General features: G+C 45.0%; 1 protein-coding gene across 3 annotated transcripts in view; it reads left to right on the forward strand.

Moving 5' to 3' along the window:
- Window positions 1-20,321, forward strand: part of SYNJ1 (synaptojanin 1) — a 95,223-nt gene that overhangs the window by 31,691 nt on the left and 43,211 nt on the right. For all 3 annotated transcript variants that reach the window (XM_044284395.1, XM_044284397.1, XM_044284398.1), the window contains exons 10-14: window positions 679-760; window positions 4,647-4,799; window positions 12,162-12,327; window positions 16,118-16,309; window positions 19,734-19,818. In XM_044284395.1, coding sequence (XP_044140330.1) covers window positions 679-760; window positions 4,647-4,799; window positions 12,162-12,327; window positions 16,118-16,309; window positions 19,734-19,818 — 678 coding nt within the window. The remainder of the gene's footprint in view (window positions 1-678; window positions 761-4,646; window positions 4,800-12,161; window positions 12,328-16,117; window positions 16,310-19,733; window positions 19,819-20,321) is intronic.

The following is a 20,321-nucleotide window of genomic DNA, read 5'->3' on the forward strand; positions in this document are numbered from 1 at the left end:
CAATCCCTGCCTTCAGTGTAATACAGCATATCGGTTTTAATTGGAGTGTTCCTTTAAAGGGGTATTCCCATCTCAGACAATGGGACCTGCACCTACAACGTGAACGAAGCGGGGAGTGCTGTGGATTTCCCGGGGTCCATCCACCACCAAGCGCTGCTCCCATAGAAGTGAATGGGAGCGCACCGTCAGACGGCAATAGCTTGGCTATTTTCGGCGGCCCCATAGTAGAAATGAATGGAGGGTGGCTGCGCATGCGCGGTGCTCCCTCTGTTCATTTCCCGGCTCTGTTCTCATTGTAGGTGTGGGGCCCAGCGGTGGGACCCGCACCTATCAGACAATGGGGGCATATCCTAGCGATATGCTCCCATTGTCTGAGATGGGAAAACCCCTTTAAACATTATATGATTATTCCTATATAGGTGCATTAATCCAGTCGCTGTATATTTCAAGTGAAAATGTTGGGTTTCTGGCCATATGTTCTTGCCAAATGGGAATTGACCACATCTTGCTATGGTGGTCTTTATTACTGGGCGACCAAAATGATAGTGGCCTTCTGGGGACCACAGCTTTCAGAGGCTTCCTGACATTTTTGGTCTTCTGTATGATAGCGCCATGTTTCCAGAGGTCCAGTATGGTGAGTAACTGAAAGGTTCCTTGTGTTTCTACTTCTCTTCCTAGAACACAGAGCGGCAGCATAAGGACCAACTGCTTGGACTGTCTGGACAGAACCAACAGCGTCCAGGCTTTCCTTGGGCTTGAGGTGAGTATCACACCATGTATGGTCTCGTACAGAATGATCACATGCAGGGTTGAAGATACTCTGCAGTTTTTAGTGACCAGAAGTTGGTAAAAAGTACTTGATTTGTACAGCAGTCCTGCCATCTTTATACGGAATAGGGCACTACCCGTAAACCTGCAGGAGCCAGCCGCCAGCCACTATCTGTGGATGCACAGATGTGAAGAGCATGGAGTGTGGGAGATGAATGAAAGGATGAGGTTCTGATGAAAGGACCAGGGTTAGTTCATAAGATGTTATAGGCCTGTCTATAAGGACTCTGGCACATGGCCGTTACCCAGCCGTTCCCGTATCGTGGCCCGCAAACAGCAGGTCCACAATATACAGGCACCGGCCGTTTGCACCGCATCAATTCCCTTGAATGGGTCTGCAATCTGGAAGGTGCGGTGCGGAACGGAGGCACAGAACCTGTCCGTGGGGTTTCTGTCTGTGCCTCCGCACCGCAAAAAAGTAGTTCATGAGCCCAACTGTGGATGTTTGGAATTCATCTGATTGTCCGAGGTAACGCATTTCAGAGAGCTGGTGCAGCTTGGAGAAGGGAGTGGGAGGTTTGGGTTTTGGCGGATGGTAGTCCTGGATCGTTGGTATAACTGGATAGGATGGTAGATGGAGATGTAGGGAGGTCCAGCATCGGGGAGACCTAAGGATAAGTTTATATTGTGATTCCATGTGAATGGGCAGTCAGTGTTGTGAAGCAGAGCGTCTGCAGCGCCATCTCCCCCTTTCCCTTCCCTGTGTTACTGAAGTCAGTCCTTTTTTGATGATTGAGGAGGTTTCTGAGCATTTACAGGAAGTCGGCAGGGAAAGGGGAACAACAGGGTGCTGAGCAAGATGTCACTTTCTCCGTATAAAAGATTTTAAAGATTTGCATGTTCACATGTAACAGTGATTTATGCAGATGACATTGAGACGGCGTTGTGGGTAATGGACAGTGAGAACACGCGCTGTAATCTTCCAGACCTCCTCCTGCCCCGTGCCGGCAGTCTGCAGGTAGGAGTCATGGTTTCCAGGACAGAAGTATTAAGTAACCTATAGGGAGCTAATAGCAATTGCCTGTACGTATATACATGCGAGGAAGCGCTTAATTGAATGAGTCTTTTCAATTTAATATACATTACATTAGCCGAGCGGGATGGAGCAGATGACTTAGCCTTGTCATCAGCCACACGTTATAATATATCATTACCGTAATGTGCGCTGCACAGGTCCCCTGAGACTTACAAAGCACATGAAACCACTAATCGCCATATCATGATGACCTGGTTTTCCTTGGTTTTGGAGATCTTTTGCACAGATATATGTTGTTCCTTCTAAGCCTTTGTAACTGGTGAGCAGTCACTTAAAGGGAACCCGTCATCAACGTTATGCTGCCCATAATAAGTGCCGCATAAAGTAGAGACAGGTGAGTTGATTGCCGCGGTCTGTCATTTTAAGTTAAAAGTAAGAACCGACATCACAATCATTGCAGACTGGGCCTGGAAAAGAGCCCCGGCCACCTGAGAAGAGTCCTGGTTATTCATGAATTCCTGCTCTCCTGCTGATGACTGACCGGCTTCTACCGAGTTTTCTCCCTCTCTCTCTAGGAGAGAACTGCTAGTCATCAGCAGATGGCGAGAGAGCAGGAGATTATAATAACCAGGACTCTTCAGGCAGATTGGACTCTTTTCAAGCCTCGGACTGCAATGATTCTGATGCTGGTTCTCAGAAACCACTTACTTTTAGCTGATGTGTAACACACCGCTGACATCAGCATTTATGTCACTATTTTATGTTTTTCAGTGAGGTCAGCATAAAGTTGATGACGGGTTCACTTTAAGGACCCTGGGCACTGTGCCCTCTAAAGTGGGCAAAACAGAAGTCCATCAGATAATTATTGAAGTTCAGCGCCCTAATAATTAGATATAAAGCAGACAGATATATATATAGGGTCACATAGTATCCCAGCAAATAGTGTCAGTGTTATGTTGCACTCAGGTCTATGCCATTTGAAGTTTGCTGTCCACATTTGTGGTCATCCAGGACAGGTCTGTTTCAGTGAAGGTTGTCAGTAGTGAGGGGTTCATTCCAGGATTCCTGGCAGTGATGGGATTAATGTCGGTATACCTGGTGGTCTAGGAGAGGTGAGGTGTTCATTCCCGTATCCCTGGTGGTCTTGAATAGTAAAGGGGTTACTGTAAGGATCCCTGGTGGTCTCTGGCAGTGAAAGGGTTCATTTCAGCATAGCTGAAGGTCTAGGGCAGTTAGGGAGTTAATTTCAGTATCTCTTGTGGTTTGGGGCATTGAAGGGTTTAATGTAAGAATCCTGGTGGCCTAGGTCAGTCAGTTGGTCAACTTTAGGATCACTAGTGGAGGTAGTGGATGGGTTAATGCTACATACCCAGTGTTTACTCACCTCTCCAACATAGCCACTAAGGGGACATCCACGTGTAGTGGAATTGCTGTGAAAAATTTCCGCAAGAATCCACAGGGAAATATACAACAGAAAAGCCAGCACCAAATTGTGCGGATGTTTGTGCAGAGTTGGGTTTCACCTGTTAAAAACAGCTGAGCGGAAAAAGACGACACTGTACTCATCTGCCTTGGCACCCCCATGGCAGCGCACCTCCGGCAGACCACGGGCCTCTGTGCAATTGGCCTCCTACTCAGATGTTCCGGGCAGGGGAGTATAGTGATGTTTTATTCGTGTTTTTAGGTCTTGCTTATTATGATTTATGCTGAGGTTTTTGGATAATCTGCAGCAAAATCCTCAACACTAGTGTTTGTTGCTGATTTTAACTTGACCATTGAACTCAATGGAGAAAATGTGCAAAACATTTGTGACCTTTCCGCGTCGCTAATCCGAACCACAGGTCATTTTCTGCATTGAGACTTTATGCTGCACGTGGATGAGGTTTGTAGTAATCTCATTCGCTCTGCTCGTACGGGAATAGGCTACAGATTTTCCGTCCTCAGCAATTCCATGACGTGTGGAGGAGCCCTGAGGGTTTCACTTCCTGTTCCATCTCTGCGCTGATCGTAGAGATGATTGCAGACAGTAGATGGAGAAGACACGGCAGCTCTAACTGAATGGCTGCACAGTTCTCTCTCTGATCAGGCAGAGCGATTCCGGAGCACGCTGCCCATTCCTTAAGGCATTCTGTATGGGAGTACACGTTCCAGGAGTCAAAATGGCTTCAGAGCCGCTTCATTATGGCCTGCTAGGAGTTCCCCATGTCCTGCTTGAAGTGAAGTGGACTATTGCTGAGGGCTCATGCCCACAAACTTAGTTTCTTTCCGTGTCTGTTCCTTTTTTTTTTGTTGCCAACTGTTTGCGGAATCATTCATTTCAATGGGTCAAAAAAAAAAAAAAAAAAGAAACAGAAGTTACTCCGTGTGCGTTCCGTTTCAGTATGTACGTTCCGCAAAGGAATAGAACATGTCCGATTATTGTCCACATTACAGACAAGGATAGGCCAGCTGTTCCGTTCCGCAAAATACGGAAAGCACACGGACGTCATCTGTATTTTTTGCAGATCAGTGTTTTGCGGACTGTCGTGTGCATGAGCCCCAACAGGGTTGTACAGTATTTGCTGCTTATCTGAAACAGCGCCACTCTTGTCCATGGGTGGTGTCTGGTATTGCAGCTTATCTCTGTCCAAGTGTCTGGAGGGTGGGCACAGCCCTGGCACTGTTTCTGAGGGTTTAAAAAACCCTCCATTTAGCTAATCTCGGGCAAGCCTTTTCATTTTTGGAACGCGTCCGTCAGCTTTTACCATCCAAACCTAACGACCTGGAGTGTTAAATAATTGAACCTCAGATTTGCTGCTTTTATTCCATAGGTTAATCTGTTCTCATTATTGTCTCCGCTCAGATGCTCCTAAAGCAGCTTGAAGCCCTTGGTCTCGCAGAGAAGCCGCAGCTGGTCACCCGCTTCCAGGAAGTCTTCCGCTCCATGTGGTCCACAAATGGAGACTCCATTAGTAAAATATACGCCGGCACTGGAGCTCTCGAGGGAAAGGCAAAGGTGAGAGACGTCTGAGGAATGCCCGTCTGCCCGCAGCGGGTTATGGTGCTCGGATAGCTTTTTTGCCATATGTGAATTATCATAAAGACGCATGAAGCTACAGGATGGCGTGACCGTCACTAGACGGCACGCATGTGATATGTACGGTTATGTGGTCTTCGCCGTTTTGGTTATTTAGGCTGTTACTCGCCTATTTCAGTCACTATTGATTTTTCTCATTGTTTTCATTCATTCTGCTATTCATGTGGGCAGATTTTTCAGCGCTGCCACCATGTGCCCGGACACCCCAAGCTTTCTATGATTTCTCCCTGACTTCATCTTACAAAAGACCTTTCAGCTATTCTTTTGATTTTGAGTAAATACTTCCATTTTTCAGGCGCATCTTGTCTTAAGCCTCCTGCACACGAATGTGTGCGCCGCGTGACCGTGCTGCAGCCCGCAATGCACGAACACAGACATTGGACCCATTCACTTTATGGGGTCCGCGTTCCCCCGGTTCTGAAAAAAGATAGGACATGTTCTATCTTTTTGCGCAACGGAAGTACGGGACAAAACCCCACGGAACCCCAGCAAATGCGGTCCGCAATACGGCCACGGGGCGCACACGTTTCGCGTGCAGGGGGCCTTAGACTTCTGCTGTGAGCTGTTCTTTTGTTATTCCTCTTGGAAACTAAAAAATTCACAACTGGGCGTCACTTTATCAGTCTGGCTGCGCTGATTGACCAGGGTGTAGGGGAAACTCCATTGACAAGGAGAATGATCACAGAGTTGTCAGTTTCCTTATGCATTTCCAGAAGGAACAACAGAGGAAGCTTTCTTAAAAAATAAAAATACAGGATATGACCCCCATGTCAGATACGGCTACTTTCACACTTGCATTGTTAATTAAAAGGATCTGTTTTGATTTTGCACATCAGGATGCGGTTGTGGGAATTTTAAATGGAAAAAAACTGCTCCGTCACTAAATACATTGAAAGTCAATGGCTGACGGAAGCAGTTTATTTATATATTTTTTAGGCTCCTAAAAAAAACACGCATCTGTCACCCTCGACTTACATTGTTTTTCAGTGCCGGATCCGATTTTATGACCGGAGACACAACCACAGCGGTTTTGCATCCGGTCACAAAACGGAATGCTGCCGGAACGGAAGACATCCTGATGCTGAACGGATCTCTTTCCATTCAGAATGCATGAGGACTAAACGGAAACTTATTTTTTTCCAGTACGGAGATCCTCTGCCCGATCTGAATACCGTAAAACAAAAACAACGGGCAAGTGAGAAAGTAGCCCAAGTCTAGAACGGAGGCCTCAAAATGAAAGAGCACTGCGCATGTGCGGCCATCTCTCCATTGATTTCTTGAGGCATTCCGAATGTAGAAGCGCATTCACTGTATTCAGAATTCCCATAGAGGTGAATGAAGAGCACTCCACACATGTGCTCTCATTTACTTTGGGGACCCCATTCTGGAGGTAGGTGTGGGTCCTAGCGCTATGCCACCAATGTGTGAGAGAGGACAAAACAGCTTTAATAAATATCTTACAATCACACAGCTCCATTAGACGGTGATCGATTGCCTGCACCGATATAAGGTCCTGGGCTCACGAGCAGCCTGCTGAATATCCTGAATAAACTCTGGATTATCAAACCTTCGGATCAGAACTGCCCGTTCTCGTCCCTGTCTGTTCCTCAGCCCAGGATGATGATCTGAACTTTTCACCGTCTCTATCTGTACGATCTGCCTGAAACCAGTGTCCTTTTTTAGTCATCTGGATCTGAGCACATTCCAGGGATGTTTCTCGCTCTACCTTAGGTTTCAGGCGGACAAGCCTTTAGATGGTGGGTTTACATCAGTTCTTCTTACCATTTAAAGGGATTCTCCACACCAAACTGAGAGTAAGCAGATCAGTAATGTACTCTCCTGCAGGGACTGCCCAGCAATCCGCTGTAATCTGTGAGGAACCCTGGTAGTAAGTATCCAGTTTCCCTGCAGCGCCTCCGCAGGAGTGGTTAAGTATTACACTGTGGCCATTCACATCAATGAGTTTACTGTGTGATACAGGACAGGATGGGTCCTTTAGAGCAAGAGACACTCTTTGCAACCATTTGGGGAAGTGATGAGGATCCAGAATAGTTGTTTACCCTCTATTATTCAGAATTGCTTAACGGGATGTATGAAGAGGGATTTTCTTAACTGGAGAACCCCTTTAAAACCAGTGCAAGTATTCATAAGAACTGGATATACACAAGTGGAACTGGAGAAATCGGCTTTTGTCTAGAGTTGGGCATATCCCCAGGCATGGCATTATTCACAAATAGCATGGTTATTGCAGTGCCTCTTGGGGCGATGCTGCGCCTGGAAGCTGAAAGGTAGAGCATCCCGGTATCCACATGAAGTGGTATTAAAATGATGTCCTTTGTAGTACCTGTGAATCTATGATGCAGTACTAATCGGCAGTAGTGGTACTTGGCCACCATCAAAGCATAGAAATTATAAATAAATAAAAAATGAAAATAAAAATGGCAGGGTCTATAGGAACAATAAAAGTATACCAATCCTCTTCAGTCCCTTCCTCAAGTGCCGCCTCCCTGTCCTTCCCACTCTGCTTCATTGTCCTGACTGTAGCGGAGATGTGCAGCATACCCCTGAGGCCAGTGACTGGCTGCAGCGGTCATGTGCAGTACGTCTCTACTGCATCCTAAACATTGTCATTGCTGACAGTAGTGGCTACACTAGAACAAAGGGTGGTTATTGCCTTTTTTTTTTTTTTTTGATTCTTAAAGACAAAAAACACTTTAAGGCCCCTTGCAGACATGACGGATTACGTCCGGATGCGCTCAGTTAAAAGTGCACGATTTCGCAAAGCACGTTCAGTCAGTTTTGTCTGTGATCGCCTTCAGTTGTTCAGTTTTTTTCATGCGGGTGCAATGCACATTGATGCGTTTTTCACGCGCGTGATAAAAAAAACGGAAGGTTTACAAACAACATCTCCTAGCAACCATCAGTGAAAAACACATCCCATCCGCACTTGTTTGCGGATGCGATTTTCACGCAGCCCCATTTACTTCTATAGGGCCAGGGCTGCCTGAAAAACGCAGAATATAGAGCATGCTGCGATTTTCACGCAACGCACAAGTGATGCATGAAAAACAACGCTCATGTTCACAGCCCCATTGAAATGAATGGTTCCGGATTCAGTGCGGGCGCAATGCACCTGCGCGGAAAACTCGCTCGTGTGAAAGGGGCCTGACCATGTACACCTGTACATGTACACCTTCTTGCTGAGGGGCATGTCCAGCCTCCAGTGAAATGAAATGATTTTGGAGGTAGCTTTGCTTAAAAATCTCCTGCTGTCTATACATCTCCTCTGCAGATGTATGTGTCCATGGTTACAGACTACAAACAAAACCTCTTTGCAGTCATGAATCCTTCCATCTGTCCTCGGTACTTACTGACCTTCTCAATGTTGGGGCTTGTTCACACGACCGTGTGGCTTTTTCAGTGTTTTGCAGGCCGTTTTTAACAGATCAGTTTTTCCGTTTTTTTTGTTTCAGTAGTGTTTCCGGTTCCATTCAGTTTTTCCGTATGGCATATACAGTAATTACATAGAAAAAAATTGGGCTGGGCATAACATTTTCAATAGATGGTTCCTCAAAAACGGAATGGATACCGAGTACATTTTTTATTTAATTATTTTTATTTTTTTTCAGAACCATTGAAATGAATGGTTCTATATACGGAACGCAAAAAACGTTCGTGTGAACGAGCCCTTAGTAAGAAGCGCTGGGCAGATTGAAGGGCGTTTGACAGCCTGATGAGGCTGCACATGGATTATTTTTATCTGATGCTTTAGAACAATAATAAAGATTGTTAAAAGCGCACCTGAAACGCCACAAATCATTTGCTTTACCCTTTTATAACTAGTTATCCAACCACAGCAAAACCAAATAATGTTAATTCTTCTCCATTCACATACGAAGCTACCTTTTGACCTAAGTTAAAAGGGTTTACTGGGAGTTAAAGGGGTTTTCCAGGCTCTTGATATTGATGGCCTTATCCTCAGGATAGGTTATCAATATCCGATTATTGGGGGCCCAACACCCGGCACCCCCATTGTTTAGCTCATACCGGCAGCCTCCAGAGCTGGAACTAGCACTTTGATAGGAAGCGGATGAACAGCTCAATGATAACTGAGCTGCAGTAACCTGACATGGCCACTACGCTTTGAACGGAGCTGTTCTTCCTGTTCTATTCAAAGTGCTAGAGTTCCAGCTCTGGAAGCTGCAGGGTAACCGCTGATCAAGGGGGCGCCAAGTGTCGGGTCCTCACCGATTGGATATCAAAGACCGATCCTGAGGATAGGTCATCAATATCAGGAGCCTGGAAAACCCTTTTAAAGAAGACCTGTTGCCTCTCCTGACCTATCTGGGTTAGTAACTACTTGCATCCCCTATGTAATAACATTGTATGCTGTGCCATTCCTCTAGTATTCCTGCCAGAAGTTTACAAATAAATTGCCAGCAGTCAGCAGTAAAGGTGCTGTTGGGTGTTACCAGTAGCAGGTGTGTTTGACCTTTTCCAATCAGTGCTGCTGGGGTTGTCCAGGGGCACACTCCCAACTGGTAACACCCTTCTGTACCTCTACTGCAAACTGCTGGCAATTCATTATTTCAAAAAGTAGAAATAATATATGATGTGCCATTCCTTTAAGAGCAGATGCTCCAGAAGTGTTATTACATGGAGAATGCAAGTAGTTACTACAATAGACATGTCGGCAGAGATGACGGCTTCTCTTTAAATATCGACAGCCAGTTCTCTGATCAGTGGGGGTCTGTCTCCTGACACCCGTGCTGATTAGCCGATGAAACTAGCCATGGTGCTCAGGTAAGTGTTGCGACCCTTTCTCCAGCCTGTGCCGTCACATCACCTCTGTCTCTGTGCAGCATTCTAGTGAATGGGACTGAGCTGCAATACCGGGCACAGCCACTATATGATGTACGGCGCTGTGTTTGGTATGCTATGAAAAGGTGCGGGGCGCAGAGCAGGGCCCTTCAAACAGCTGATCATGGGGGTGCCGGATGTCAGACCCCATCAATCTTATATTGATGACCTATCCTGAGGGTAGGTTTATAAATAATAATGTCCCGTAATCGGTCACTCAGAAGAGGGGTAGTTGACTGGGGCACCGCTTATCCCGCCACGTTAGAATCCGCCACTTGCATGTTTTTGGCTGCTGATACTGATGCATCTGGTCCTGGCTTCTAATATACACTGACATAACTGTTTTTAATAACCTTTCTGCTTCAATTATTATCATTATCATTATTATTATATTAACTCCTCGCATGCCACTGTTAGTATTTTACATTCTTCTTTTCTTCTCCGTATTGTAAACTCCTTGTTCTTATAGTCTTATAACTTCTTGCCTGCTTTTCTCCTGCTCCCTCTCGGTTCCTCTCCTCCTGACTCTTTGAATGAATGGTGAGTATTTCTAATGAAGCTTTTGTACTTTAAATTAACCAACACCTAAAAGTTTCCTTAAAGGGTTAACTTATCGTCCACCGCTTCTGAACATGGGGTATTGGTTCACCTTGAAGGGACCCAGCGGGTGTACGGAGACATATTTTCAGGCAATGCCCCAATGGATAAAATATGTAAATGAGCTCATGTCAACTAAATCCAAGATGCCTCCAGAAGAGGAGTCCTCAGTTTGGCGGACATGCATCGTCCATAGAAATATATTAGTCTTCTGCTCGCTATCTGGGTGTCATGAATAGCGTGTGGCTTCTGGGTCTATGGCACAAGAGAAAACGACAGCATAAGGTCACAAGTTCAAAGGAAACGCCACCCAGGAAACCAGCGACCTAACCTGATTTAGGCCGTGCATATTGCATCCTGTCATTGGTATAGCGGTTATATGTGTAGTATGAGGCTCACATTTACCAGAGATCTCTATATGGCCTTTGGTTTTCAATTTATTTAATTTAAAATGCCATTTTCTCCTTTCATTTAATTATTTCTATAGAAATTTCAGTGTAAATGAAATTCAGCAGAGGATTGTGCGTCTGTCCTCCAGAGTTATGGCCTGTGTGTTATAGGCTGGGGGCCCTCCAGTGTAATATATGGCGATATAAAGTCTCCGGCTTGCTGTGTATGCGTGTATAGAGGCTTCTGTCTTTCCGGTTCTCTCCATAGCTCTCCTCGGGGAGCCTGGACGCTTGCTCATTGCCTCCTGCTGTCTGTACCATAGGAGGCAAATGCAGGTGATTCATAAAGCCAGTGAGGTGTCTGCGTGGCTCCTTCACCAGGAATGGTGAAGATAAGTTATAGAAGAAATGTGTGAAATGTTGGTAGAGCTCTTTGAGCTTCTGGACCTCAGCTGAATCCGAACGTTCAGGTCCAAGCCTCCTTGTCCATCTTTGCAATTGAATAATAAGGCAAACAACCTTTTATCGGAAATTTCCTACCATTTTTTGTATCTACAGCCTCTATGCAGATCTATACGTCTCCTTGGTAACAGACAACAAACCCCTTCGTAGTCTGATCCTGCAATCCTACTCTATTCCATATGTGCCCCTACTCAGGGGTGGACTGGCTGTAGACCTTACAGGGAAATTTCCCGGTGGATCGATGCCCAGGGGGCCGCCCAAGCCCCCACCTCTGCTGCTGGCTGGGTACATAATGAGCTATCAGTGGTAATTAACTCTGTGAGAATCAGATACTCGTGTACCCGGCCAGCGACACATGCCCTCCTGAATTCAACTATGGCCCCAATCTCATTTCCTAAGCCCCCTGCTCCGTATCTTAGTCAGAGACAACTGGAAGAGGAGGAGAGCAAATGGCAGCTATTGATGGCCAACTCGGGGACAGCTTTTGGGGTAGTATATTCTGTGGTATTTTGCGATATGGTGTTGATGACCCCCCCCCCCCCCCCACCTTTGTTGCCCTGCCTCCTGTCAATTTAGACCCTCCTAGAACATGGGGCCACTATTCAGTATTTTTTTTTTTTCCAGGACTTCTTTAGGATTCCAATCCTCTCCTGCTCCTTCTGCTTGGTAATACCGTATACCAGAAGGGAGTGTGTCTGCAGGATCAGACTACACAGGGCTGGTTTGTAGTCTGTTACTATGGAGACACAAGTCGGCAGAGGAGCTTTAGGCACAAAGAGTAGGCAATTTATAATTGTGTTCTTTTCTTGGTGGATTCATTGGAGCAGGATGTGGTGGAGGTGAACACAGTCTTTAGTTTCCTAGTTTGAGATGATATCAAGCTTGTTTTTACCTTTTGAAATTTAAAAAAAGAAAATCTGTTTCCTTCCCGTATAGAGAACCAGTCAACAGCTTTATTGTGGTCATTTTGCAGGGTGGAAAGTTGAAAGATGGCGCACGGTCTGTTACGAGGACAATACAGAGCAATTTTTTTGATGGCTCAAAACAAGAAGCAATTGATGTTCTGCTCCTAGGAAACACCTTAAACAGTGACTTGGCCGATAAAGCGCGAGCTCTTCTGACCACGGGAAGTCTGCATGGTAAGTATTACTAATCCGGAGATTATTTATTATTTTACAGACACAAATGCTTCAGCTAAAAAGAGGTTTCTCTACCAGTAATTCTGTGTGAACATTGTCGGCGTTTTTATACCTTTCCTAATGCTTGACTCTATTGAGGAGCGAGCAAGACTCTTAAAGGGGTTATCTGGTAATTAGTATTGATGACCTTTCCTCTGGAACAGTCATCGGTAGGGTCCGACACCTGGGACCCCCGCCTATCAGCTGTAGGAAGAGGCTGGCACTCTGTGAGTGCTGAGGCCTATTCCAAGGCCATGTGACATCAGCGTACATTGATCACATGGCCTAGTTGCAGCTCAGCCCCATTCAAATCAATGGGGCTGAGCTGCAGTACCAAGCATGGCCACTATGCAATGTATGGCACTGTGCTTGGAAAGCTGCTGGGAGCCGGTGTTCTAACCGGCTGGCTCCTTGAAACAACGGATCGGTGGCGGTGCCAGTACTCAGACCCCCCCCCCCCCTGCCGATGTGATAATAATGACCTAGCCTGAGGATGTGTCATCATTAGCAATTCCTGGATAACCCCTTTAAGGAGAACCTAAAAAGCACAGCTCTTTACACAACAATAATGTTAAAAAAAAAAAAAAAAAACTGCAGTTCCTCTTATGATCCCATTTTATCTCATTTTGCAAGGAAGTCCTCTCACCATGTCCTAGGAGATCAGCCTTTTTCCCCAGCTCTCTCCTCAGACGACGGTAATTTGTTTGTTCCGAACTGCACTCAATGGTGCAGTTCACACTTCCACATTTCAGCATGGACCAACAGTCTGCAGCATTCTTGTCAGTTTTCCGTGAAATAGGTCGACAGAAAAAAATAATTATGCACTGGCCAGTATACAGATATCCAGATATATCCATGTTTTGTGGATGGCCATTGGAACAGCCCTCTGTGTCCAGCCTAGTAAGGCCTCATGCACACGACCATGCCATTTTTTGCGGTCCGCAAACCACGTATCCACAAAAAAACAGAAGCTGCCCTTGTGCCTTCCTCAATTTGCTGAACGTAACGGGCGGCCCATCGTTGACATGCCTATGCTTGTTCGCAAAACGGACAAGAATAGGACATGTTATAATTTTTTTTGCGGGGCCTCGGAACGGAGCAACGGATGCGGACAGCTAACTGAGTGCTGTCCGCATCTTTTGCGGCCCCATTGAAGTGAATGGGTCCGCACCCGAGCTGCAAAAACTGCGGCTCTGATGCGGACCCGAACAACAGTCGTGTGCATGAGACCTAATTCTGCGTCTGGTTGTAAGACAACTGGCTGTGGCAGGAGCCTCTTCCCACTGCTCTATCTGCAGTTGAAGACGGAGACTGTTATGCCACGCCCACTTGATTGCGCTCCACCCCACATTTGTCTGATCGCTGACATTGGAAAAGATGAGGAAATTAACACCTTGGTTCTCTTTAAAGGCTATGTGCACCTTCGGGACCAGTTTTTTTTTATGATTGCATTTTACTCATTTTGGGCTAAAAATAATTTTTTCAATTGGTCAAAATTATTCAGCTGATCTGTCGCAAAGGGTTAACTGTCTAGCTGTGTGAATCTTATCTCTAAATTACTAAAAGGTAATAAACACTAGCCGCCTGATGAAAAACAGTAATGATACAGAGCCTGCTACTAGAGAATCTCAAGGCTGTACAGAGAAAGGGGCTCAACATTTTTAATAAAGACCAATGGTACAATGCAATAATAAAAAATGCCCCCAAAGGTGTACATAGCCTTTAAAGGATACCTAAAACTTATTAAAAAAAACATAAATGGGGCAGCAGCACGGCTATAAGCACTTCGGACATTCTTCTTTCATTGGCTTTTCTTGCTGAAATTGCATTCAGTAGGCTCCATCGCCCAGCTGAAAATGTAACCGGAAATAAACCCACGTGTTCCCTGCCTGTTTGTTTCGGGAACATGTAGAAAACCCTGCAGACTGATGAACACAGTACAAGATTATCACTCTTTTTTCTGTTTAGTGTTTTTTTTAACTACAATGCGTTGCGGTCTTGTGGAATCTGTAGAGGTTGTCTCTTCTCTTCCAGCACACGGGAGGCTTTATGATTTAAAGGGAGCAACTGCTTTGGTTGCAGACCCTCCGTCTCAGCTTTCACTTGTATTTAGACATGAAGTTCTGACATTTGTGAAGCTTGTGCTTGTTTTTGCCTCTCTGTAATCTGCTGTTAACCAACTGTCTATTCCTTCCCTTTTGCTGCATGGTCAGTATCTGAGCTCATGTTACAATCAGGTACAGTTATTAGACTAACCTCATCCTTCCTCCCAAATTTCATTTCATGAAATGCACCAAATGTATTATATTTTTAGTTATTTTTTATAAATACCTCGGCAGTTTTGAAGCGGGTGTAGCTAAGAGTTGTAAAGTATCGGCATATGACGTGGCATAAAGAAGTGTCTCACGTGTGTGGCAGCTTGTGCCAAATGTGCCACAATTTGGATACTTTTTTTGTTATATTTTTTTTTTAGTATAATTCCTGTGTAATTTTGTGGTCAGTCTCCAAGTTCTGCTGTGTGCGTTGACATACTATGGTTTGTACAGTGAATATTCGTTAAAGGCTATCACTGCCATAAATCTGAAATGAAAAATGAAAGCGGCTTTGTAATACGCCTTAGGGCTCATTCACACGACCATATGAGTCCGCATCCGTTCCCCACCCACTCATTTCAATGGGGCTTACAAAAGCTGCGTTGCTCCGCAAAAAGAAGATAAATCGTGTCCTATTCTTGTCCGCAATTGCTAACAAGAATAGGCATTTTCTGTGGTAGCGGCGGCCACGTATGGTCATGTGAATGCGCCCTTACAGGAGTTATCCGCTTTTTTTTTTTTTTAAATGTTTTAATAGTCCACCCCTTCATGTGATTAAGCATATTAACAGTAATAATGATGACCATATTCCTACAGGGCCGGCGCGGCGCTTCCCGGTGTTATTAGATTGCAGGCACTTTCTGGATCACGTGCATCCTAGTCCAGTTACAACCCGCGATATACGTGGGTTGCGCCTGTGCAGTCATGCAGGCTCAGGCACAGGCTGCTCACAGCGCCAGAGGCTACCTAACTGCGCAGGTGCAACCTATGTACATTGTGGTGGGTTCCAAGGTTAGGATCCAGGAAATACCTGCAGCCTAATTGCACTGGAAAGCGCAGTGCTGGTCTCGTAAGAGTATTTTCAACATAATCACCGTTAATGTAATTAATCACATGAAGGGGTGGACCATTAAAGAAAATAAATTGCAGATGAACCCTCTAAAAATAATTCCTACCTTCTTGTTCCTACAGCCCCTGTGCAGACGGTGTCTCCATGGTAACAGCCAGAAAATGAATTCTGTGCGGTGTAATCCTTCAGTATTGCAGTCTCCTACTTTCTTCCATTTGTCCCCTATTTTGTGACGTTTTTTTATTTGGTAAATGATCCAGAAGTAGAGGACGGATAGAAGGGAATAGGAGGGCAGGATCAGACTACATAGGGTTTGTTGTCTGTTACCGTGGAGACACAACCTGCTTAGTTGTAGAAACAAAACGGTATAAAAGGAAATCAAAGTTGCTTCAATGTTTTTATATTTAGAGGGAGAATTAAATTTAAAAAAAAATAATAAAAAAAAGTTTGCAATACAATATATGGTCTTTTTGGTTGGCTGATGGCATCCGCACCAGTGTCCCTCTCATTTCCATTTATATCGCCCTTTTTACCAGCAGCTTTGTCTGTTCCGATTGACTGACTACATTTTGTCTCGTTTTCTTGCCAGCGTCTCCGAGAGTGTTGCAGAGCATGTGTGAGAACTACTACAGGTACGCCAAACCTAGGAAGATTCGGATCTGTGTAGGGACCTGGAATGTGAACGGTGGGAAGCAATTCCGAAGCATCGCTTTTAAGAACCAAACACTGACAGACTGGCTGCTGGATGCTCCAAAAATTGCCGGAATCCAGGAGTTCCAAGGTAACCGCGTTGGGTAAAGCTGGTCGTACACTTTACATCCCTATTAGCCAAGTGCCTGTTCCAACATACACATGTCTTCTGGAGGGGGGAGAGGTTTAGGCTAGTTACACACTAGCGGTTTTAGAGAACATCCTGCCGGATCTCTGTGCATTCCGCCATTGCCGGAAGCTACCGCCAGCCACTTTAACTATAATGGGGACCAGCATAGATCTGGCCACAATCGGCCGGCCAATTCTCAGCATGTTTTCCGGGTTGCGGCCGGATCTCTGCCAGTCCCCATTATAGTGAATGGGGCCGGTGGGTGTCCGCGTCCAGCAATGCTGAATCCAGACTGCCAGAGATGTCTAATACTAGTGTGAAACTAGCCGAAACCCCTGCAGGACACCTCCAGCAGGGGCTTATTTCCTCTGAGAACCAAAGGTTTGGACATATTGAAATCCAGCATGCCCCACCCTTCTTTCCGCAATATGTATCGCCATACATTCTCTATGAAGTTTTTATGTTAAACAGACTCTTATGACTTTTTTTTTCAGGTTTAGTTTCCTTTGTCACAAACTACATTTAAAAAATCCTGAAATCCTACAGTTCACACCCTGGGCACTGAGCCTCATAATAGACTGAGACTTCTATTCTTAAGGCTCCATTCACACGTCCGTAATTCTTTTGCGCATTTTGCGGAACGAAATTGGGGACCCATTCTTTTCTATGGGGGCCGCACGATGTGCTGCCCGGATTCGGAAATGCGGATCTGCACTTCCGGACAAGAATAGGCATTTTCTATTATAGTGCCGGCGATGTGCGGTCTGCAAAATGCGGAACACACATTGCCGGTGTCCGTTTTTTGCGGATCCGTGGATCTGCAAAACTCATACGGATGTCTGAATGGGCCCTAAGGCTGAGTTCACATCTGCGCTGTGAGGAACAGACTGCCAGAGTTCATCGTACCCGGCATAGCCGGATACCACCGTGTTGTGCCAGGTCGGATCCGGTGGTATAATCCGGCCGCTTTCTGACACATTATATGCCAAATTTCAGCCGGGCAAAAAATGTTGCGTGTAGCAATTTTTTGTCCGGCTGAAAGTCTGTATGTACGCCGGATTACAGTGCTGGAGTTTATAACGCAGATGTGTACCCTGCCTTACAGATCACTTCTCAGCAGTCTTCTCGTTATCATCACAGGCAAGATTACAATCGCAGATAAAACCTCTGTCTACACAACACAGGATCCTCCATTCACAATAGATAATGGTCACAGCTTATGTACTCTCACTCCTGGCACATTGACCTCTGCACAGGTGACAGAGCATGCCCACAACACTATACCCTAGAAGACAGTGAGCCCCCTTCAGACTATGGGTTCCTGTAGCCCATGTGGATGATGCATGGCATATCTCTGAATGCTGAGCAGCAGCAGCTCCGGCAACATCGACACCGCCATAATCTTGTATAGGAAATTGAATTAAAAATATCTATAGTTGGAAAATAAAAACCTGACCTAATATTATGTGTCATTGTCTAGTTTTATTTAGTATAAAAAAAATATATATATAGGTGATCCCTTTAAGTGTCGGGAAGACTTTTTCTCAGTAGCCCTAGGGTTGAGCTCACCATGTACCCATAGATATCCATGAATTTTATACAGGACGCAAAGGCATGACATAAGATCTAAAATATAACTCAAATGTTAATAAAAGACAACCTGAAACAAACGTTGCCTCTCATTACTTCTCCAGTGGCTTTTCTGGGACTTAAATATTAATGACCCATTCACAGGCTAGCTCATCAATATCTGGTTGTTGGGGATCTGACACCCAGTACCTGAAAGAGCCTTCACAGTGTGCCAGGCACAGCGCCATACACTGTATAGTGGCTGTGCTTGGTATTGCAGCTCAGTCCCATTCACTCCACAAAGGCCATGTGACATGACGTAGCACCCTGGCCCCTTCTAACAGCTGATCAGCAGAGATGTCATGTCTGTCCCCACCAATCAGATATTGAGGATAGATCATCAAGATCCTTTAACCAACCCCTTAAGATAGAGATAGATAGATAGATAGATATATATATATATATATATATATATATATATATATATATATATATATATATCTATCTATCTATCTCTATGTGTGTGTAAATATCCTCCATAAGTGATACATACAACACAAAGTGTTGAATTTCATTTAAACTGTCAAATGGTAAAGAGATGATCATTTTGGTTTTTATTGCCATAATTTACCCTGAGAAAGTCCTGTCTGTCCCAGAATGGATGAGTTATTGTTAATGAAATGGATAGACATGGCGCAGATTTATAAAAAAATAAATAAAATGGTTAGCGCGCCGTACCAATTCAGCACAACCCTCAGCTGGAGTTGGAGTAGAATTTTGTTTGAATTTTCAGATTTCCAGTATTTCTAATGCCTCCTATACAGTGCTGTAGTGAAGGGATTGGGAGGTGGCGATTATCCGCTATAGCCTCCTGTCGCACTACGCGCTTCTGATAGCTTATCTCTGGCCCTGCCCGGCCTGCAGTGTTCTCTCACTTCCCTTATGCTGTTTTTCAGTTGAATTTGTATTTTTTCTTTTATTTTTATTGTCTCCAGAATTTTATAGTCACTTCCTATATACTATACTTCAAGGGATTTTTTTTTTTTTTTTTGTAGAAGTCACTGAGGCTATTAATGTGATAGAAAGTACATAACCCCACCATCCAGAGGTCCCCCCTCCACCCTTCCAGCTCTGTCAGTCTAATCCTCTCCGCCAGTCTTTGATTTTACAACTGCCCATATATCGCTGCCGAATCACTGGCCTCAGCAACCTCCTCCTGTATACTGCTGAGGGTAGCGACTACCGCACGTGATCTCAGCTGGCAGACGGGGCCGGTCATTGCTGCAGCGGTGGGAGAATCGGAGCGTTGTCACTGGAGTGGAGGGGGTTCAGAACAGTGAATATAAGTTTGCTTGTTTTTTTTTTTAATTATTAATAGATAAAAAAAATAATCTGACAACCCATTTCAGCGTTTGTTATGAAGATACAGTCCAAAGGTGGATCCAGAGCTTTACTTGCATTGCGACCCTTCTGTTCAGTTGACCGTGGGAGTTATAACTCAAATTCTGATTTAGGGCTCATTTGCACAAACGTATTTTGTGCTGTCCAGTGCGTAGCCCTCGCAAAGAAGGTAGAACATGTCCTATTCTTGTCTGTTTTGCGAACAAGGATAGGTCTTGTTACAATGGATCCACAAAAAAAAAGATGCCATACATATGTCACGCAAACGTCATCCGTGTTTTTTGAGGACCGCAGAATGCATACTGTCCTGACACTGAGTGACAGCCTCTAAGCACCATGTAAGGGTTGTCACCCTGAGAAGCCTGAGCGGCTGAGTAAGAACTTAACCATTGTGCTAAACGTTCTTTCTTTATAGATAGAAGAAGCAAGCCTACAGATATATTTGCCATCGGGTTTGAGGAGATGGTGGAGCTGAATGCAGGGAACATTGTCAATGCCAGGTGAGCGCAGCTCCTGTGAATTTCTAATATGTTCGCCATGTTTTTCTATCTTGGGCTGTGTTCACTGCAGGGTATGCTACCATATTGCATCCAGCAAAAAAATAATCACTGATCCGTTATAAGTTATTGGGGTCGAATAACCAAGTTGCCACATATCATGATGGTTTCCTCCAATATGACATCGCTGCCCTTAATCATAACATCCGTGTGAACAGCTCCGTAGGTTGATACAGGCGCGCTGTGATGTCTGGCTTCAGTCTCCGCACAGAACAGGAATGACATGATTCAGGATTTCACAAAAAGCAAAGACCGAGCAGAGTGAACCTTGAGGCTAAGTTCACATAGATGAAATCCTCACATAAATCTGCAGTGAAATATTGCACAGATTTTGATGCAGAGTTGTAGATTTTCATCAAAATTCTTAACCACCTAACTGTGTTGCCCGAGTCCAGCTCCAGCAGTGAGAAAAGTAGCTAACAGGAGGGGGGACGGCTGCTTTAGAT

This window comes from Bufo gargarizans, chromosome 3, assembly GCF_014858855.1.
Source record: "Bufo gargarizans isolate SCDJY-AF-19 chromosome 3, ASM1485885v1, whole genome shotgun sequence".
Classification (NCBI taxonomy): Eukaryota; Metazoa; Chordata; class Amphibia; order Anura; family Bufonidae; genus Bufo; species Bufo gargarizans.